General features: G+C 35.2%; 1 protein-coding gene across 2 annotated transcripts in view; it reads left to right on the forward strand.

Annotated features, from left to right (window-relative positions):
* Positions 1–23,613, forward strand: part of sdk1a (sidekick cell adhesion molecule 1a) — a 637,737-nt gene that overhangs the window by 525,220 nt on the left and 88,904 nt on the right. For both annotated transcript variants that reach the window (XM_056453953.1, XM_056453952.1), the window contains 5 exons: positions 797–988; positions 3,918–4,039; positions 10,952–11,061; positions 14,734–14,884; positions 20,924–21,161. In XM_056453953.1, coding sequence (XP_056309928.1) covers positions 797–988; positions 3,918–4,039; positions 10,952–11,061; positions 14,734–14,884; positions 20,924–21,161 — 813 coding nt within the window. The remainder of the gene's footprint in view (positions 1–796; positions 989–3,917; positions 4,040–10,951; positions 11,062–14,733; positions 14,885–20,923; positions 21,162–23,613) is intronic.

Consider the following 23,613-nt stretch of genomic DNA (forward strand, 5'->3'; position numbering starts at 1 on the left):
ATTATTATTATTATTATTGTTGTTATTATTATTGTTGTTGTTGTTGTTGTTGTTTTTGTTGTTATTATTATAATTGTTCCTAAAAAAAAGCCTAAAAATAAATTATCATTTATAATTCGTGTCTTTTGATTTTCACTGTGAAATATATCCAGGACAACACATTTTCTGAGTGAAGTCTCAATAATGCAGAGAAAGAATTAGATGCTTACTAACGAGGCAGTGGTAGATTGATACTGGACATAGATTAAAGCCAAGTGAGCAGCGGAACGGCTCTGGATGTGGATTGAGAGTACGGAGACGAATGAGATCAGACATACATTAGCCTAAATAGCTCCTGTCTATATCAATGTACACAGCATTGTTGCTCTTTGAATGCTGCCTGTGCCTGTTCTCCAGCAGACTCTCCCAGCGCAAAGCTTGATTTATGAGCGCCTCAATGGAAAAGGACATTCAGCGATTGGAAACAGTGCTGACTCTGGGAGAAAATACTCCCAATAAACAGCAAATTACATAGGATCTCTGCTGGCTATTAGTCTCAGTTAGATGCGGGTTAGGGGGCAGGACCGGGGTCTAGACAACTCACTACAGCAGTTCCCCATTTCACCCACCTTGTTTGTTAAAAAGAGATTGTTTATTTCAAGTTCAAGACCTCTTGGAAAATTTCTCCCGCTTTGGCCAGTTGTCATCCGAATAGACGAGACAGCCAAATTGGTGCATCCTCATGGGTTTTGAGCCATAAGGTGTGTAAAACTCCAAAGACTTCTGGAGTTTCATTGAATGCGATGCTGTTTTGCAGGTTATCTGGTGTCATGGGAGGTTCAGGGAAACAACCAGTCGCGAGTGGCACGTAATTTGGCCAACACCACATTGGACTACAAGGTCACGGGTCTGACATCTCTTACCACCTACACACTGGAAGTGGCCGCGATGACGGAGGCGGGCGTAGGAACTGTGACTTCATCCACCATTTCGTCTGGAGTGCCACCAGGTCAGTTAAACCTAGGGAATTAAAAATATAGCATGCCTTGAGGCTTGAGTTTACATGCGTTAGGGAATTGCATGATGTGGTCTGTCAGTTACATTCCAAACCATCAAATAATACAGCCAGAGATGAACAATATTTTTGTCGTATCTGTGTCATCTTAAGTGAAGTTTTCAAACTAATTTCGAGAGGAGCACGTGATATGATTGACTGCAGCTGGCCACTCATCTACATTCACTAGTTAGCCAATCAGATTAACCCCAACTCACTATAAGTAGCCTAGCTTGAACTACTCTCTTATCTTCGTTTTCCGAAGAAACCCCCCATCCACCCCATCTCCTCCTCCTTTCTTCCTCTTATCACAGGGAGCTATCGAGAACCACCTGATCTCGTACTCCCCGCATATGCTCTATGGACCAGGCGGGAGCCCTGGGCTCACCTATCTCCGAGCTCAGGGTTCTCTCCCGGGACAGCATGCCAAACCTGCTAACAGTTGTCAAACAATATCTAAGTGTGAACTCTTGAAATTAGATTGTCTAGTTTAAGAAATAGGCATCACGGTGGTGCAGTAGGTATCATGGTCACCTCATATCAAGAAGTTTGCTGGTTCGAGCCTCGGCTGGGTCAGATGGCTCTTCTGTGTGGAGTTTGCATGTTCTCCCCGTATTCATGTGGATTTCCTCCGGGTGCTCCGGTTTCCCCCACAAGTCGAGAGACATGCGCTATAGGTGAATTGGGTTGACTAAATTGTCCCTAGTGTATGTGTATAAATGAGTGTATGGGTGTTTCCCAGTAATGGGTTGCAGCTTGGAAGGGCATCCGGTGCATAAATTATATGCTGGATAAGTTGGCGGTTCATTCCACTGTGGCGACCCCAGATTGATGAAGGGGCTAAGCTGAAAAGAAAATGAATGAATGAATGAATGAATGAATGAATGAGAAATAAGAAATAGGTTAAGACTGTCGACTAGTCAACTAAAAAAATGCTACTGCTAGTAAACACTAAAAATGCAATTTTTAAAGTTTTTTGCTAGTATTTAGTATTTATTTACTTTTATATTTATTTTATTTATTATATTTATTTTAAAATGCTTTTTTGTGCCTTAAAAAGTGCTTTTTTTGTTTCACTAAGCTACATTTAGTAATGCACCAAAATGAAAATTCTGGTCCAAAACCAAAAATTGTGGATATACACAAAACCAAAAATGCTTTGCAATTTTTTTGTATTGTCACTCCATAACTTAAATTATGCTGCTTGAAAGAAATACATGCCAATAAAATAGCCACATTTCATTGGCAATTAAAGTTTATTGATACTGAACATGAGGTGTCATTTTACCAGTGTAGTCATGACAGCACATGATTGCTATTGCAAGCAACAAGAGCAAGTAAACTACATAGAAATGTCCTGTCGGCACGTTATTTGCTCTGTTATTACATGAATAAATATTCAGGTACAAAAGCTGAATATCCACAAAACGGAATATTGAGCTAATTTGAACTTTTTCTTTTCATTATATTTTGCTTTCATTTGTCTTTTGCTTTTGCTCAGCGCAAGCCATTGAAAATGAATGGGTTTCATAGCACAGTGCTTTCCATGTCCAGTGTGAAAGCTGCTTTACTAAACTCTTTGACTTTTTTCTTACCGATATTTTTGGCCATTTTTTCTCTTTCTAGAATTATTATACGGAATTGAAGCTAGTGTAAAATAAGTTTATGAAAGTAAATGTGGTTGTGATATTAAAATGAAGAGTTCAGATGCAAAAACATTTAAGTGCCATCTAAAAATGTTTTCTAAAATGAGCATTTTCCGAGACTCCAATATTTATGTTCACTAATTTTACATTAAAAGGCGATGAAAATAACACATTAATTGACGTAAAAGGGAAATTACTCAACTTATACATAGTAGCCTGACAAAAATACAAATTTTAGGAGAAAAATTCAGATGGCACTTAGAGGTTTTTGCATCTGAACTCTTCAATTGTAAATAAAAATTCACCAAAAATCTAATCTGTTTGCATTAGCACACCTAAAATGAAAGAGAAAAATGTCCATAAAGATGCACAAGGTTTAAAGTAGAGAACAGAATTGATTCAGAATGCATGTGAAATGATAATAAATACCAGATTACACTGATTTATAAGGGTTTGAAGTCAAAGGTTGTAAGACCCAGCTGACCTGTTTATAACACTTGCTCCCAGTGGATGGATAAATCCAGCTAACAGTTTCTGACGGGAATATACTGAACTATTAAAACAAACAACAACAATTGTAAAAGAAACTCAACCCAGTCTGCTCTTCCTTATTTCTGCATGAATTCCATCCACAAGTAATATAGGAATGAATTATGATCTTTTAAGCTGGCCTTTTCTGCTCAGAAACTGCGAAGTTGTTGCCCATGCGCTGTTATAAATCAAATGTGGCACGGAAGGAGAAATATTCATCTGTCCCGGCTTTAAGGCAGACTTTCTCTGGCTGAGAGCAGGCAAATGCTGAACTGGCTGAACGCCAAGCCAAAACCATAATGCCTGCTGATAAATTGCATATTGTGAGACATTAGGGAAACAGACGTCTACACGTCTCAGTGGGGATTTCGGGCAGATGCGAGACTATCGTCTGTTATTTGATTTAATTCCAGTGTAATTTCATCAAAGGTTTCTCGCACCAAATAAGACTTTTTATCTCTACACTTCAAAAGCATCGCAAATCTCCTTTTTTTCCCCTACTTTGTCCCTGGTGAATTACTGCGTTATTAAAAATATTCCGGTCATGATTTAGAAATGTTGGATGTTATTGACTTTAGAAGGCATGCTTGTGGATGTTTTGTGTTTATTGATTGTTGGGATGTGCGGATGTTGTTTAGAACTGACTTTTTAACTCTTGCTTTATTTACAGTTCAGGCTTTTGATTTGTTTTCTCTCCTTCAATGCAGAGCTTCCCGGGCCTCCATCGAATCTGGTTATTTCCAAGATCAGTTCACGATCTGCTACGCTCAAGTTCCGCGCAGGGGATGATGGGAAGACAGCCATCTCCAAGTGGATCGTTGAGGGGCAGGTGAGTCATGTTGCAGTTCTTCTTCATCCGATCATTATCCGCCTACCATCCACTGGCCTGAAGCTCTACATCTCGACAGTCTTCACCAGCAAACATAAACACTTCACGTTACAATATAATGTCCCTGCAGTGCTGAACAAAGAACTTATTATGATTGTGTGTGCATAGGCTTTGTCTACTAATTCTAGAAATGTGCAATTATTTTGGCTGATTGATAAATCAGGAGGATTCCAAAGTGACGCTATTTTTATTCATTGGTCATTGTGCACTGAACACCAACCTGGTTTCACCAAGTAGGGCATGTTCCCCGATCAACATCTATGTTGATCCTGGAACAATATTCCAATCAGTCAATCAGAATCAAGGGATACGTTTACCATTTTACCACCAAGTTTAGGCTTACAGTTTATGCACTTCTACATGATTGTTTTCCAGCTATTATTCCCCTCTGATTTGGGGAATAATTTACAGTTATGATTGGGTTTAGGGGTTGGGAATAGGTATGGATTACATTTTCAAACAAAAATTATGTTCCAGGATCAACATTCAGTTAAAGTCAGAATTATTCATCCCCTGTTTATTTTTTTTACCAATTTCTGTTTAACAGAGAGATTTTTTCAACACATTTCTAAACATAATAGTTTTAATAATTCATTTCTAATAACTGATTTATTTAATCTTTGTCATGATGACAGTAAATAATATTTGACTAGATATTTTTCAAGACACTTCTATATAGCTTAAAGTGACATTTAAAGTCTTAACTAGGGTAATTAGGTTAACTAGGCAGGTTAGGGTAATTTAGGCAAGTTATTGTATAACGATGGTTTGTTCTGTAGATTGGGGGGGGAAACCTTAAAGGGGCTAATAATTTTGACCTTTTTGACCATAAAATGTTTTTTAAAAATTAAAAGCTGCTTTTATTCTAGCAGAAATGAAACAAATAAGACTTTCTCCAGAAGAAAAAATATTATCAGACATACTGTGAAAATTTCCTTGCTCTGTTAAACATTATTTGGAAAATAATTCTGACTTCAACTGTATGTGTTAATCCAGGATCGCATCATAATTGGCAAAATCTACTGAAAAAAAATTAATAAACAACTGATAAAATTTTATCAAAGCCTGAAAAAAAGTCTTCTAGCTGCTTTAATTCTCTTTTTCTCACGTCATTACCTGTCAGATTATACTGTGCTGCCTCAAAAAAATGAAAAGGAAAAATCTTATTTTTATGTCATTAAATGCACACTGAAAAGGCAAGATCTTTAGCTATTGTGTTGTGTCTTACTAAGAGCAAGTGCAAAAAAAAAATAAAAAATAAATAAATAAAGATTTTTTGAGAAATCAAGGTGGAATAGTGAAGCAAAAATATCTGCTCTATTTTTATTTGTCTGTCAGTGTACACAAACACACCAATAAAATTTTGTATGTGGATTCATGTCTCACACAAATAAAATGAATAAGCTATAATGAATGCAAAAACGTATTAAACCAGGCATGTCCAAACTCGGTCCTGGAGGGCCGGTGTCCTGCAAAGTTTAGTTCCAACCTCAATCAGACACACCTGGGCTAGCTAATCAAGCTCTTACTAGGCTTTCTAGAAACATCCTTGCAGGTGTGTTGAGGCAAGTTGGAGCTAAAATCTGCAGGACACCGGCCCTCCAGGACCAAGTTTGGACACCCCTGTATTAAACAGTCAGCTCATAATCTCAATCAGGAGATAGATAAATTTACACTAAACATTTACACTAACATTTACATATTCCTTGTCCACATTTATTAACATAGCTGGCGCTTATAATCCAGAGTGACTTACAAATAAAGATAATAAAAGCACTTCAAATCGACAGAAAAGCAACAATATGTAGAAGACAAGTGATGAAGAACAAACAGATAGATAAAAGTGTTATTGTTGGAGGATTCAATTCTACAAATTCTGTAATCATTTACTAAAACATGTTTGATTTTCTTTCTTCTGTTAAGCACAAAGGAAGACAAACTAAAGAATGTTAAAAAAAAAAACCTGCCATTGACTTCTATGGTATTTTTTTTTCAGCCATGGATGTCATTGGCTGTTTTGTTTTGCAGCATCATTCAGAATATCTCGTTTTGTGTTCAACAGAAGAAAGATATTCATAACTTTTACAACCACCTGAGTGTGAGATCAATGATGAGAAAATCCTCGTTTTTATTTTGGTAAACTATCCCTTTAACTTTTGACAAAACTGATTTCTTTCAAAATTGCAGAAGACTCTCGTAGACTATATGGCTTGCATTCAAAGACTCAAACCATCATCTGGCATTCGTCCCAATCCTTTAAAAACAGCCGTCGTGCAGAATTATCCCACATCCTCCATTCACTTCTACTCAAACATTTCCATTTCAACCTGAATAACAGCTACAGGCTCCGATTGCGGTTCCCGGATGACAGATTCAACCACTTGACTGACTCTTAATTTGTAATTGACACCAGCTCTCTGAACTAGATGCAAAAGGAAACGTCGTCTTTTCATTGAAATCCAGAGGTGACTGAAGCCGGACTCTCTTGAAATCTGTCAGAGACCCTGCAAACGCTTCAGCTTATGAAATACTACAGCTCTCGCCAGCATAAGGTGGCACGCGTCGCACATCTATCATGCTGGCATAAATGCTTACCGCATACAGTACACTCCAGTGCTCATAGTAAATCTTCCTGAGTGCTGTGAGCTTTGATTGCTTTAGACTTGGCTCGCACAATGCGTTTGAAATGGGGCAGCGGCTGGCTCTGTCCGGGACTCTGCTGAAAAAGCTTTAACCTGCGTTGCTGCTGAGGGCCTGCGCTTCTATACAAAACAAGTCTGAGAGACTTTGGTTGTGTAATGTACCCACTATAATGAAGTGCATTGTGGGGAATTTTTCTGCTCTTGAGTTCGCTGGTGGAATCAAATGCTGTTGTGCTGTGGTTCATAAAATACATTTATTGAGGGCTCAGAGTGGGACAGTGGAGCAAAAAATCAGATAATCTATTTTATTTGACACCTGATATATATATATATATATATATATATATATATATATATATATATATATATATATATATATATATATATATATATATATATATATATATATGTGTGTGTATATATATATATATATATATATATATATGTGTGTGTATATATATATATATATATGTATGTATGTATGTATGTGTGTATATATATATATATATATATATATATGTATGTATGTATATGTATGTATATATATGTGTATGTGTGTATATATAAGGATTCAGAGTGGCGTAGTAAAAAAATTATATTTTTTTATGTGAATTATATTTTTGTTTATTTATGAATTATGTATCAAAAATAAGATCAAAAAAATAATTGAAGCACATTCTAGGGATTTCTACATCTAGGCCTGTCACAATAATCAATACATCGACTTATCGCACAACACATGACCTCAATCATTTTTGGTGATGCAATAAATATCGCCTAACATAAAAACCAATTCTAGCAACATTTTAGCTGATTGTGCAACACCTTTATCTCTGTTGGAGGTGTCAGCGTCAGTATGGTTAAAAATACACTCTAGTATTTACTACAAATTACTAAAGTATATTTTCATGTGGGTGTCTGACAACTGAAAATAGATCTGGCAGCAGATATCGCAGCCTCTGTTACTTTTTTATCTTGCACTTAACATTTAACATAAATTGTTATTTATTTAGGATATGCGTTTTCACATTCTGATTCCAATGCCTGATTATAAAATTGTTAAAATGACTATAATTAAGTTAAATATTCTTTAGAGTAAAATATGATGTGTTCTTTGGAAGAGTGTACTTGCATGGTGGTGATATTATAATTGTCGTTCTGGCATTATATAATGAGTGGCATAAAATGGTCTTAAAATGACAATAATATTGTTTAACGCAATATATTTTGCTGCAATATATTGTACAACAAAAATAAATATTGTGACCTATTGAAATATTGTGAAGCCTAATTCTGATTTGTATCATGTCTCACAAAAAAATACTAGTTTATAATTTAAAATATTTAGGATTCAGTGGCACAGTAAAAAAAATTTAATATTTGTGCTGTTTTTAATTTGTCAATCAGTGTATATTTGCTTTATAGTGAATTGTGTTTTTATAACAATAATAATAATAATAATAATAATAATAATAAATTACTGATAAATAAGACAAAAATAAACTGAAAAAGCTTTAAGCTGCTCCACTGAAGACCCGTCTCTCTACAGAACACTCGGCGAGCCTTTGACCTGTGACGTACCGGCTATAATGAAGTGCAGTGTGGGCATTTTTCTACTCTTTTATTGAATTCACTGCTGGACTCTGCACTGCACAAATGCCAGGAGATAGCGTTCTCGAAAGATGTTGCAAATGTGTGTTTTTCAGATGTTTTGAAATGCCGCGGCAGATTAAAGCCCTGGTAAACTCGTGTATAGTCTGCTGGGCAAGAAGCACCTATTTAAAAGAGACATAGCATGACAAACTGCTTTTTTGGGTGCATTTGGTATGATGAAAATCTCACTACTGAGGCTTTATTAGGTTTTTATAGATTGAGGAATGCTTTTTGAAGCAGAGTTGGAGCTTGTTAATGTGACTTTGTGTGCTGGTGATAAATGAGTGAATGATTGACTTAAGCCAGCCAATAAAACTGTAGCTTACGTCTTTGAGAAAACCCATTTAAAGCCCGTATAATCTGCAATATTAAACAGATGGTCTGCTGTTAAAAATATTGTAAATAAAGATCGTTGAAGTATGCTTACAAGGAAGTAAACTGTGAAGTATCAGAAGTTGAGAAAACTTCAAATTTTAAGGCAACCACCTTTAGGACATTTTTGAGTTTACTCAACTTAGAAAAAGCCCCTGATATGTGTTATAAAAGGTCATAATTTAGTTTTGGGGGTCTCCAACAACGATCTGACATGCATACAAGGTCAGAAACACTTGGGCTTGGTGTTGGTCTTATAATATCCATTTAATTTTACCTAATTATCCCAACGACACCCATAATATTTGTTCAGCGATTCATTTGTTCTCAAACCCCTCCTTTGCGCGATGCTAATCTGTGCTGATTAGTCCAGTAGCTAAGTCTGTTGTGATTGGTCGACTGGGTTCAGTGTGAGACTCCAAACTCCGTCTCGCAGTTAAGAAGTAGGGACTTTATATGTGTGAGTCCAGTGCAGGAATGCATTAAAGCAATGCAGTTAGACACCATCATATACACTATTCTTAACCCTAACCACAAGAAATAACTACACACATTGAGTATTAATCCACACGGTGGCAAGAGTTGAAATATTTTGAATATTGACCCCACCGCGCATGTGAGGAATGGCTGATGGTGGCCATAGCAACAACCAACAGAAGATTGCGAGTACAAAACGCATTTAAATCGGTAAAGGAAGAAGCACGCGTCGCTTTTTCAGTGTGGTTACGTGATATGTGAATAGCCCATACAGATTTACCCTGAGAGATACAGTACAAACACTGATCTATTACAGAAACGTGATTACAAGCCGCGCAGAGCGATTACAAGTTACAACACACTATTAAGGACATATTTTGCAAACTACAGAAAACAAGGCAACCATTTTAATCACACTTCAAGTTGTGTAGGAAGGAGAAACACTTACACGATCTGGAGGTAACAGTTACTGACAAAGTCCAATACATTAGTTGTCTTTGCTGATCCTTCCTTTAATAACAAACTGCTTGTGAATCCCGCGTTGCAGGGTAGGTTATTGTAATAATCATCATAAATATGACAGGAACAAACACAGCACACGGTTGGCTATACTGTGGTATTGTTGTGGAAATAAATTTGAACCCTTTATTCCCCACTGCTGCATGTCTGGCCATCTCTCAGTCATAGTAATCTTCGCGTCTTGATCTATCCCATGATCCCTCACACTCCGCTAGTGTCTGGATGGAAAGCCACGTTCATGTTTTACCAGATCCAGCAGTTTATATTTGGTATTGTTTCTTGACGAAATCGACACGAAGAGGCAAAAGATCCAGATGAATGATGAATCATTTAAATGACTCTGAGTGGAATCTTTTATTAAAGAATCAATATTTTTAAACACATTTAAACACATTTTTCTACTTTAAATCTAGAGCTGTGTTACACACTGCATGAAAGGTTATTTTCAAAAACCCATAATAGAGGCTCTTTAAGTCAGTTAGTTGTACATCTTTAATCAACATAATATATTAAGTTGAACAAATTTTTTGTTAAACTTCTAATTGTATGTTCAGTTGACTATAGAAATATGTAGTCCTAATAATTTAAAACTTTAAATTTAGAAAACCTAATAGTTTAATAACTGCAAACAATTAAAATTGAGAAAACACAAAGGTTTAAAGCAACTATTCGCATGTGCTGTTTATTATGTACAGTAATTGTACAAATTACTAGCGATTTCTGAGTACTAACTTAAAATAAGCAATTCGTAAGTTTTTAAAATGCTTCATTGGAATGATATTTATTGTGAAAATCGCATTTGAAATATATTGAAAATATTAGTCATAAATGGGTAGAAAAAGATACTAAGTAAAAAAAAGACAATTATAAAGATAACATTTACATAATTATTAAATATTTAATATTATTTAGATTAGTTTTAAAAATGCATGGTGTTTGCCAAACTAAATAATTGATTTTATATTATAATTTTACACTATAATTTATTATTTAATTTAATTTAATTTAATTTAATTTAATTTAATTTAATTTAATTTAATTTAATTTAATTTAATTTAATTTAATTTAATTTAATTTAATTTAATTTGGAAATAAATCTTGCCACATTGACGTGTATAAATGAGTCTGCATCAGTAAACTACTACAGCTGCTTTCCTATAACCCTTGCTTTGTTTCTCTCTGTCTTCAGGTTGGCAGCATTGGTGAAGACGAAGAGTGGAAGGTGTTGTACGAAAAAGAGAACGACCCTGAAGCTCAGATGCTGGAGGTTCCCAATCTCACCCCCTTCACACACTACAGGTCAGTCAGACCCTTCCACAGGCATAAATTAAAGACTTTCAACACAGCAATTGCCATATAAACGGCATTTTCATTTATTTTAAACACGCGCATTAAGCGAACCTAATTAAATAACGGCATGTAGATTACTGCAATTACAGTTGCATTACCGAAGACACGTTTGCACTTTAATCAGATTATGATTCTGTGCCTGCATAAACAAATCGAACGGTTCACAGTTCAAGTCAGCACTGCGGCAAGGCTTTCTCTTCTGTATTTATGCCTCTGATCTTGTTATTTTCTGCTTCCTTCCCTGAGGACGCCGTTAATTCATTCCTTTCTTCTTTCTTGTTCTGTCTGATCTTGACATCTTTGTGATATTTGTCTTATGCCGGAAAAAGACAATTGAACAGAGATTTGATGCGGAGTTGCTGAGATGCAGTGTGTGTGCGCATGAAATCTATTTACGCTCAGAAAACACTTCTTTTATGCATGGACTTCAGAATTCACTGCACACTGCAAGTTCTGCCAGTGACAGTCGCATCTGAGCGATGCTTCAGAGTGTGTGTGTGTGTGTGTTTGTGTGTGTGTGCGTGTGTGTGTGTGTGCGTGTGTGTGTGTGTGTGTGTGTGTGTGCGCGCGGAATATACAACATGGCCAAAAATCACTCCACTACTCGACGCGCTTGACACTGTGATAAACATAGCTACAACATGACATTTGCTGGCGTACGGGTGTAAATAACAATTATGGTTGCCAACTGTTTTGGCTGTTTGGTTGTGGTGGTGTGGAAATGAATAATAGCAGCCAAATACTTCATCTTTATCAGCTGTCGTTAGTAAACAAAATGTGTTTACTGTTGTTGTTTTTTACTAAAATGTAATTCACAGAAATTCAAGCCAATTTACATTGACCAAAAAAAGGCTGTTTAACAATTGCAAAATGCCAATCATATCGTAAGCTTATTCACAAAACATTCACGCATAACCGAGTTCGCATTCATGAAATAAGATTCACTAATACTCCAATCATAAACAGGCATGTGCGTTAGCAAACTCCTATCAGTTTGTCAGTTGCTATGGATTTGTGTATGTGCGTATTTTGATGAAGATCATTCTCTTTAGACAATGAGGTGTGATTTTTCAGACTAGCCTATCATAATGCCCGCCTAATGGACTTAGAATATTACTAGTGCAAAACATATCGGCAACAGAAAAATGTCATTTGAACACAATAATTATAAATGCATCTTTAAAAATATTAAAAAGTCTTAAATGAACCAGAATAACAAGTTAGATTAGGGGTCTTAAACTGCCGGCCGGCGGACCATTTGTTGTGCAGTCATGTCTAGTCACTTGTGGTTTTGATTCCCCACCTACTGAACATTTAAAGTACAGTATTATATGTTTGGGTTACTTTCAGTTTTTCTCAGTGTGCGGTCGAAAGTAACGTACATGCAGATTATTTCTGGAGCTGATTTAAACGTTGAAATGTTTGTCTGTAAGTGCTAGATTTTTACTAAAGCTATATTTTGGAAAATATTCAATGGTCTTTTGAGTATAATTAGTTTTATGCAAACACATCTCCATGGCGTATATTTATAATGGTGGTGTAAATATAATAATTTCGCTAATATTGGATTCAAATGGTCTTATTTAATACATTTTCCTCATATGCACATTAAGATTTGTATAAAGAATGTGCATTAGTAAAATATGACTGCTGGCTGAATTGAACATGTTAAAGTTAAAGTAAATATTTATTATTTACCATATTAGGTAGCTTACGATGTTAGGTGTGCAATTCGACACAATGACACAAATCATAAAAATGAAGCTTCTTTATTTTGGTCTCTTGTCAAGACAAGATCTAAAACAGTAGGGATTAAGCCAAAGGAAGGTTGTATAACTCTTTTTTTATTATTCACGATTCTACTTTCTCAGACATTTCACTCCCTAAGCATCTGACATGTACCTCATTCAGGACATGCTTTAGGGCTTGCCCTAACATAATACACCTAAAACACGGATTGACGTAAAACCCGTCAATGGCATTAAAGCGTTTTCTCTTGTTAACTGCAGCAAAATAGTTAAACAAAAACCGATTTGACAAACACAGTCTGCAAATAAATTCCGCCATACTTTCATGTAATGTAATGATTGTGAAGACGTCATTTTTTGAGAGACACTCAAATACATAATGTATGCAACGTCTATAAGTCATGTAAAACAATAAATTGCAAACTGAAATAAATATAATTTGATTATATGGTTTCGAATTTTATGTTTTATGAGATTATTTAAATTTTTTTGATACTAAAAAATTTATAAAAGTTTGCGACTTCTTGTTTATTTTGCATTGGATTCTGTGATCGAGTGGGTTTTATTTATATATATATGAATATAAATATATATATATATATATATATATATATATATATATATATATATACACTGTATATATGAAGAGTTTAGATGCAAAAATCTCTAAGTGCCGTCCTAAATTTTCAGCTAATATTAGCATTTTTTTCAGGCTGTTGTGTGTGTAGTTTCAGCAATTTTACTCTTAGTGCAAAAAATTGGTTATTTTCATTGCCTTTAAAGTGAAATAACAGAACATAAACATAGGAAGTTGAGTTTGAGACCCCTGAGTTAGATTATTAAAAACTGATATTTTTTATTTATACTTTGACCAACAATGGGGTATATGCACACAGACTTTTATTTCAGCCAGCCATGCTTCCAGTGACCTGTCTTGCCATTACAAAATTGCCATGTTTAAGGTCAGATTTCTTTAAAAACCATTGATCTTCATATATGATATGTCATATGTGATCTACAATATAAAGTGGATCTCAGACTGGACAAGAAGCACTGCATTAAATTCCATTCCCCCGCCATGTCTTTAAAATATGGCAGTGTATTTTACCCCCAGTATTTTCAATGGAGTTTCTGCACTCACCTGCTGATGCTGATGGCACTAGTGGTTACACGGTTTTTCATCATGTTTTACGCTTGAACAACTAAATGAACGAGTCTATTTAACTGAATGTATGAATTTATTCATTTCTATCTGATTTAATCAGAAATATATACATTTTATATTCTTTTTATAGGATTTGTGAATTTGAATGATTTACAGTGTGTTTAAAAAACCTAAAGTTCCATTTCTTGATTTGTATTGGTTAACTACTATGCTGGGAGATTGGTTTACTTATTTATTTTTCATTGTAAACCTCATCTTTATGGGGATTATTGCATTACTGTCACATGAAAATTGTTTAAAAAAAATTTTCAGCTTTATTAACTGGAATGATAATGTCTTATTAATGACACGGTAATCAGATCACTTCATTCAGCGCACTGTACATAAAGCTAGCGCTGTTATCTAAACAGGTTTAGTGTGTGACTCCATCCGTTTTTTTCAGACAGCTGGAATCATCCGTGAGCTTCATGATGAACTGCTCGCCTCCGTGTTTTTCTCTATGCTGCAAATTTCTGTCAGATCTTTATGGATGTTGCCGCAGCCTCTCCATTTGTTCTGCTCACTGATAAACTTTGATTTCATGGTAATTGGTGCAATTATAAAATGAAATGCACAGGCTTGAACAGGTCTCATCACAAACATGGAGTCATATGTTTTCAGCCAAGTGTTACATTTTTAAAGATGGGATGGTTTTCTTGGTGTTTACAGGTTTCGAATGCGCCAGGTGAATATCGTGGGTCCGAGTGCAGTAAGTGTGCCGTCCCGAGTCATTCAGACCCTGCAGGCTCCTCCAGATGTGGCCCCTAGCAGTGTGACTGTGCGGACAGCCAGCGAGACCAGCCTGTGGCTACGCTGGGTGGTAAGTGGCATTGTGGCTAAATACATAGACTGCTAATACAAAGATTGTAGGTTTAAACCCAGCTAGATGGCATTTATCTCTGTTTGATGAGATATAGAATCATTGTGTTCTTGAGCAATCAAATTACCTTTTTTTGCACTATAATTATTTTTTTTATCATCTAAAAATGCTGCTACTGTGTTCGTACTTGGCAGGTTTAGTTCGATTTTTTTATTGGTGCAGTTCATCTGAGTAATTACGCTCTAAATAGTTGACTTAACAGGAAAATACAATAAGAAATTGACTAAATGTTTGGTCACACTTTATTAGTTAATATGTCAACACAGTCTCATTGTGAAAACATCCCCCTATATACATTTCTGGAGATCACAAATTATGTAGCTAGAGCTACGTATGGCTGCATTTCGTCTTTAAAACGAACGCTACGGGGCAGTATGAGGCCGTTCCTTTTCATGCTGACCAGCTGACATAGTATGGACGGCTTTTTCGCTGTTACCAGTTTGTCCGGTACTGTAGCTCAACATGTACGTCGGTGGACTTGAGACGCAGAGAAGAGGTGACCACAATGACGAGGTTCGAGTCTGGCGAAGAATGGCTCCAGAAAGGTGGTAAGGCAAAAACAGAAGCCAAAAAATTAAATAAACAAGTAAATAACAGGGTGACAATGTGGAAAAATCTGAAAATGTGGTAAAAAAACAGATGAGGGTTTTTCTTTTTCTGGATTGCTTTTTAAAACACTGCGGTTGGGTTTTGGAAAGTGGGTGGGTGGGTCAAACTGTGCTTTTGAAAACACTATTGTTTGGGTTTAGGGAAGGAGGAGGGTGGGTCAGTCAGTCAGTCGAACAGTCAGTCAGTCGACAGCGGCTTCTGGTGGATTTACATGAAAAGAGCAGGCGCGAATGGCACTTGCAAGAGAAATTTAAAATCTCAAAAAGCGTACGCAGCGGCCTCTGGTGGATTCGCAAAAACAAACACCGAAAAAAAAAAAAAAACGTATCTCCCGGGACATATTTTGCGATCTCCTGAAAACGTTATGTACATTTCAGAATGAGCCTGGGTTGTAATATGTAATTGTGAGCAATGTTTGTTCAGCATTTATTAGTTCAATGTCTACTATGCATTATTATGTTCCAAATTCAAGGTTGTTAACATTAATTAATGCCCTTAGGTTAAGAAACTAAAAATGATCAACTGTATTTTATTACTAGCGTTAACTAACATATACAAATATCGTAATTAATGTATAGTTCATTGTTTGTTCATGTTAGTAAATACATTAACTAACATTAACTAATAAAATCTTACTTTAAAGTGTTACCAAATAAAGTGTTACCATATTTAAAGAATGCGATCTTTAAAAAATATTTAAATGGTTTTTGCATAAAAGAAAAATCTATTATTTTGAAACATAAAATGTATTTTTGGTTATTGCTAAAAACATACCCATGCAACATAAGGAGGTTTTGTGGTTTGTACTCTCATGCAGTATGTCTCAATACTACTAATGTTGACACCCTTGGTAAATATAAGCAACAACAGCTGTAAAAAAAGTCTTAATTGTTTACTTAACATCAAAAAATCAACAACAAAATCTTCTCTGATTCATGTGCAGAATATTTTGTAAGAAAATTCCCAGTAATATTTGACGTTTTATGTAAACCTGGTTGAAGGAATAAAACATTGTTCAGCCATGACCTCCTGTTTCACAAGGAAAAACCAAAGAGGTTGAGCCAAAAGGTTGTTGAGCTTCACAATTGATCTTGGGCTATAAGATCAAAAAGGGGGGAAAATGAGTATTTCCAAATTTCCAAACTGAGTGTCCAAAATATTTCTGAGAATCACAGCTAGACAATTGCAGTAGTTAGGTCTTGTAATGTAAATGTAATGTAATGTGTATTTATATAGCGCGTTTATTGTGTATGACCATACACCCAAAGTGCTTCACAATCATGAGATTGACACCCTACTCTTTTACCAGAAGTGCCATGGGATTTTTAATAACAACAGAGAGTCAGGTCCTCGGTTTAACGTCTCATCCGAAAGACGACGCCCAGGTCTTGGGTTCGAAAAGTCTCCAAAACTACAATCTGTCGTCACCTCTATCCCTGTCATCACAAATTGTTTGAAAGGTTTTCAAGAAAAAAGCCTCTCCTCCAAACACAACCCAAGCATCTTTATTATCAGTTTTATTTTCAATATTTTGACCAAGATCTGAAGGTCAAACAATAAGGACATTTTTCACAGCATACTTTGGTGCCAATAATAGTAGAGGGCACTTTATTACATATAAATTGTGCTATTTTTCCATGTGTGTGACTTTTGTCAGTCATAAGCTTGCTGTTATGTAAGATATTTCATATGTTTAAAGATGGATTATTAATACAGAGGTTTCATATCTGCTCTGACCTGTATGAAGTTAGTCAGGTGCACTATATCTACTTGACTGTATTCGGTAATTCAGCCCTTGATTCACTTTTTCGATTCTTTCAGAGGTCATAATGGCAAAAATGGGGTGCGAGGAAATTCTTATACTGTAACTTTCAGTGCTGGTGTACTGACAGGCTGCCATTATCTCATCCCGCACATGAATGCAGGCTAGGATGTTGAAAGCAGGGTGTTTTTTTGGACATCTATCGATTTTCAACCTGATTTAAAGACTGCTGACATGTGAGAGCTAGTGCCTAAATTGAGTTTTTCAAATTGAAGCTCTTTACCTGTCAAATTAAAAGCACATGAGAGCTGATGTTTTGCCGGTTTGTGACATCTCACTTACCTTTTGGCTCCCGGTCAAAATCGCTTGGTTGATTTTGTTTTGGTTTGGCACGTAAATGATGGAGGATTATTAGATATGCGTATTAAATATAAATATAAGATTTATAGGAGCGTGTATATTTAATTGGGTTATGCTGTGCTTGCATTAGCAATGTTCAGGACTCTGCTGAGGCTGCGCGTTATAGAGGCCGCTCTGTTTATTTTTACACACTTTTTTCTGTTTTTCTCTAATAAAAGAGTTTGTAAATTTAGCCCGTATTTCATCATATACTGGACTTTCAGGTCATTTGATCCTGCCTGAAATGGCATGTCATTTTTAGTCAAGGAAAGTAGTGTTTTTAGAAGGTCAACATATTAAAAATTTTAAATTGTAATAGAGAAAGTTTTCAAAGATTTTGAGACACACTAATATTTAAAATAGGATCTGTAATATTATTATATAAAACATCAATTATCCTCACTAAAGCTACATTTACTTGATTCAGTGTTGTGAAATATAAATTCTAAATAAAATTACCTTTTGGTATTTCAATATATTTAAAAATGTCATTTATTCTTGTGACTCAGGGATGAATTTTCTGCATCATTATTCCTTAAGAAATCATATGGTGATATGCTGCTTAAACAACATTTCTTATCAATTTCAAAACAGTTATAACCTGTTATTTCTGTGGTAACTGGTGCAATAATGTCAAAAGAACAGCATTAATCTTAAACATACATTTTTATTAACATAAATTGTCAATTCAATTCAATTTAAAGGGCACTTATGATGAAAATAAACTTTTTGAAGCTGTTTGGACAAAACTGTGTGTAGGTATAGTGTCCACAGTCATTTCACCCATTTCAACTTGACGTAGGACATTTCCCCGCCCACCGAATTGATAGATAGCTGCGTATTAACATGTTTCCGTAGTAACGCATATAATCATATTCACAAGACAGAACTTGCACAAAGCATCTAGGATTAAAAGATCTGTTCAGCTCTCTGTGATCAGCAGCACCTAAAGAATGAGTTTCATAAAATTTAAAACAATTTTAGAACAGAGCATGTTTGTAATAAATACAGTGAAATCGCTGTAATTCATCGCCACAGCCATCTGTCAGTACAATTATAAAAGAAAATACTTCAATCTTGATTTGTGAACGCACAGTAAATACGGTTTATTTTAAACATTAATATAACAGATATCCATACAGCAGTGGATATTAATGTGTATCCTGTCACATTAGCCGTGTAAAAATAATGCAAAGTTTAACATATGTATGTTCATGTGTGTGTGAACTTTGTAACGACATTGTGTGTGACTCATCATTGCAGAAAGGCTTGAATTAACTTCACAACAAATACATGAAATAACAACGTATTAAGTAGGGGTGCAACGGTTTAATCTACTCACGGTTCGGTATGTATCAGGGTTTTAGGGTCACGATTTTTTGTACGGTGTGGTTTGTGCTATGCTTAGAAAAAAACTGCCTACAGAACAATTGAGAGAACAATAAACATATTTATTGGGTAACAAACACCTGACAATGCAACAGCTTCACACATATATGACTGTAGATTTGCATGTTCTCGCAATTAAATAGAAGTAGGCCATTTTGAATATTGAAAATGAAGATAAAAAGCTTAAATTTCTCCTTTTTCTATTTTACATCTTGACTCAACAGTCTTAACCAATTATGCAGATAATAATTACGTCAACACATCTTAATAATTGAGCACTTTTATAGTATTGATTACTTCTGTTTTTATTATGCTGGCATTGCCAAGGCAACAACACATTTTTATTTATGATTTCTATATGATTTTATAATGATTCCAGAGAGCTCTGTTTGACTTATCAGAACCATTGAAGTGAATAACACTTAACCAAAGAGAGAGCGTTCAGCTCTTCTTTCTTAGTTCAGCGAGAACAGTCAGTCGAGAAGAAATAGCAGACAGCGGGTAAATAGAGTGAACAGTGGGAGTGATCGGGTGCACACCCGTTGTGCAAGAACACCCAGAAGGAGCAGGACTGAAGTAACAGACTTGTTGTATGTCCGCGTCCTTATGGGACACTTCTGGGTCTGAACACAGACCTCGATCCGCCTGTTAGTGACCACTGATCTTTGCAACAACAACAACAACAAAACGACATTCGTTATGTTTTTGTGTCTGTCTGAATTTATATTGAGTGTCTGTTTTGACACTCAATAAAAAACACTGACGGCAATGCGCTGTGATTTGGCCTCACCTGCGCATTTGCACTTTATCTCCTTCACTTGCCATGCTGAAACACACAAACTCCACACACACACACCGACATGTGAGGAAATGTGATGTCAACAACAGATTTACATACTAAGAGGTGATTGGACAGGTCTTCGCACAAGCAATGGATGTGAAAGGTGGAATTGCTTTGTTGCAGTTGTATTTATTAACAAACCAATATTAATAATGCATATTCTGAACCACGGATCACAGGGCGCACTGAACATGAAAGGACAACAGAACAATACATTTTTTACAGAGAACTGTTGCATCCCTAGTATTAAGGGAAGTAAGTAGTAAGGGAAATCTGCTTCATTCTTGTCTGTCCCTGTGCTGTTTATCCACATGAAACGCAACAGGCTACATGCATCAGAGCAATCTCTATGGCTCTGACGCACACGTGGGAGTGGTAGAGAACTAGCTCATTTGCATTGAAGGTACAGGCAACAAAAACAGCTACAATGCACTAACAGCTCTAATTTCTTATATTTAGAAATGTATAATAAATAATCTGACGGGTATTTTAAGCTGAAACTTAGCTGAGACACAAAAAACTTGTATTAAATCTTGAAAAAGAGGTAAAATAGGGGCCCTTTAAAAGTGTAAAAATTTATAGATCTCAGTTATATTTTAATCAAATGTTAACAAAAGCATAAGCATTTATGAATATAACTATGGATGAACACAGTGTTTAAAATCATGTAAAAACAGCACGTTTGCCTCAGCATGTATCATTAACTTTATGAATATACATGGTTAATCATATACAGCATTCCAGTGCTGAGCCTAAATTATTTAAATATGTTCTTTCCATAATTTTCTTCGGCGAAAGACATCGTTAGTGCATTATTAATGTCGTACAGTGCTATTTTTTCTTCATGTCATTTATCGTCTACTGTATGTATTCATTAAACTCATGGCGCATCTATCATTTCTTTCTCTGCTTCATTACCATTGAGGAAGTTTGTCAGTAGTTCTGTTGACTCACTGAGAGCGTGTGATGTCTCCGTCAGCCTCTGCCAGAGAGCGAGTACAATGGAAACCCGGAGAGCGTGGGCTACAGGGTGAAGGTGATGCGGGCAGACCTGCGGGGTGAAGCCAGCACACGACTGCTGAACGACAGGCTGGAGAGAGAGATCACGCTCGAGGGATTGGAGGAGTGGACAGAGTACCAGCTGCAGATCCAGGCCTTCAACTCCATAGGCTCCGGACCCTGGAGTGAAAGCGTCAGGGGACGCACACGGGAGTCAGGTGAGGACAACCAGATGGCCACTAATGACACTCATAATAATTGTGAGTTCTTTTTTTAGAACATCTGACTGATTACAAATTAAGGTTGAAAAATTATAGGAATTTTCATAGATGGAAACTTTCCATGGGAATTAATGGGGAAATATGGGAATTAACAGGAATATATGGGAATTAAAGGCAATAAACTGGTAATTTACAAAATTGTATGTTAGCTAATAACGTTAAATGTTAAATATAGTTAAAAGTTAAAATGATAAGATTTAATGCACTTTCAATAGAGTTTCTGCTCTGCACATTTCTACCCTCACATGCAGCCCTGTCAAACAAAATAAAACAACTAAATTAACTGTAGAATTAATTCACAAAATTAATATTTCACAATGTTTTCTGTATTTTTTGAAAATAAATACAGGATGGATGATGAGCATAAGACACTTCTTTTAAAAAACAAAAATGTTAATAACTCCAAATTTCTAGTAAGCATTCTGATTGACAAGTATTTGTTCATCTAGACCAGTCATGCCCAAACTAGGGCCCGCGGGCCAAAGTTGGCCCTTTGTATCTTTTGATTTGGCCCACCAGTGGGAAAATGATTGTGAAGGATTGGGCACTGCCTCTAACAGAGATTCTCATTTCTTTATATATTTGAATGTAACTTTTTTGTTTGTTGTATTATTGAATGACAAAAAAGCTAACTGAAATTGAGTGTTTTAGTTAAATGTTGTAAATGAATCAGATTTAAAAAAAAAAAAAAAAAAAACGGTGCATACTGTCATAACGAATAGGGGACAAAGGCGAAGACATAAGCTTGCAAATTAAGGCAAAGGCTGGTTTAGCATGACTAGTGTATTCAGCTTTGAACTCCATTGTTTTATAAATGGAATTTTATGTATGGTTTTATTGTAATGGGTTCGTTAAAATAATATGCATCTTCAAAAAAAAATTAGAATGCATTATTAAATACTGTTGAAGTAATTTTTTTATTTATTTTAAAATTTAATGAAATTAATTAGGAAATTACCCATGGCAACCTTAATGTAATACAGTTTACGATGTTAACTTTCAAGTCAAGCTTGGATTTTGGCCCTTCATAAGAAAAAAAATTGGGCAACCCTGATCCAGACCATTTATATTTATTTGCATAAGCTGCATAGCTTTCCATTCCAAAATATTACATTTGTTTAATTTTTTTTTTCTAGTCTTAGTCAACAGAACATTGCACACAGTCTCATGTGTAAACACTTTTCAGCTAGGATAATATTTAAATATCTACTTTCAATTAAATCAATCAATTAAAAATAAATATATTTAAAACTATATTAGTTTACAAACATGTCAGGATATAACCAAAGAATGCTTATGTTTGTATATGTAAACTCCTGGTAAGTTTTCCTGGAAATATTCTGCCCCTTTGCAACTCTATTACAAATTACAGATTTTAATTTGTTTCATGTAGAATTATTATGCTGCAATATTTAAGAAGCATTCTTTTTCCTAAAAAATACAAAACAGTCTGATTAAAGAAAGTTCTGTGTCTAATATTATTCTAATATCTTATATGTAAAAAGAATAATACAATTGAGTAAATAGTACTATTGTTCAAGCTTGTCCCAAACATATGTACTTTCATAAAAAAATCTAAATTATAATAAAGTTAAATCGCATTAGATATCATTTATTACCTGTAAATGTTTTCTAAAATGAAATGCATGAAATATTAAATATCATGCATAAAATATATTAAACATACAGTAACAGCTCTTTACTGAATTTTTCATTCCACTCTGCTTCTTTTCCACAGTTTTCTATGTAAATGTGCTTGATGTACAAGTTTGACCATTGGTTTTATCTTTTGCAGCATTACTTGCATGAAACGGCATTCTAAAAATGTATCAGTACTACTTAGATATGTGCTTTAAAAAATCTGTTCATTCCTTTGAGGCCAAGCACCAAAGAAGTGCATGTACCTCTTGAATCGCTTAGTGTTCTTTATCTTTTTCTTCTTTAGCTATTGACTGTATGAGGGAACAGAAATGTAAAAATAAAACTGCTACAAAAAGGGAAAGTTAACCCAAAAATGAAATCAGTTATCATTTACACACTTTCTTCCGCTATTTTGATTGATGCTAGCCATTGATTTCCATAGTTTTTTTCCGACTATGGAACTCAATGGGCACCATCAACCTCCATTCTTCAAAATATATTTTTGGTTCAACAGAAGAGAGAATCTCATAATTGTTTAAAGAGTAAATGATGATGTAATTACTTTTTTGGGATGAAAATCTATGCTAATGACCTCTTAAACCTTTGTTGTTTTAAATCACTGAGCAAATAACATGGAAACAAATTTGACGGAGAGATCACCAAAGTGGACATAAGGCCATTTCTCTGCATTGCTATGTTTTGACATAGTGTCACCTAGTGGTCAGTAGATATATAAAAATGTATTTCT

Source organism: Danio aesculapii, chromosome 3 (genome assembly GCF_903798145.1).
Source record: "Danio aesculapii chromosome 3, fDanAes4.1, whole genome shotgun sequence".
NCBI lineage: Eukaryota > Metazoa > Chordata > Actinopteri > Cypriniformes > Danionidae > Danio > Danio aesculapii.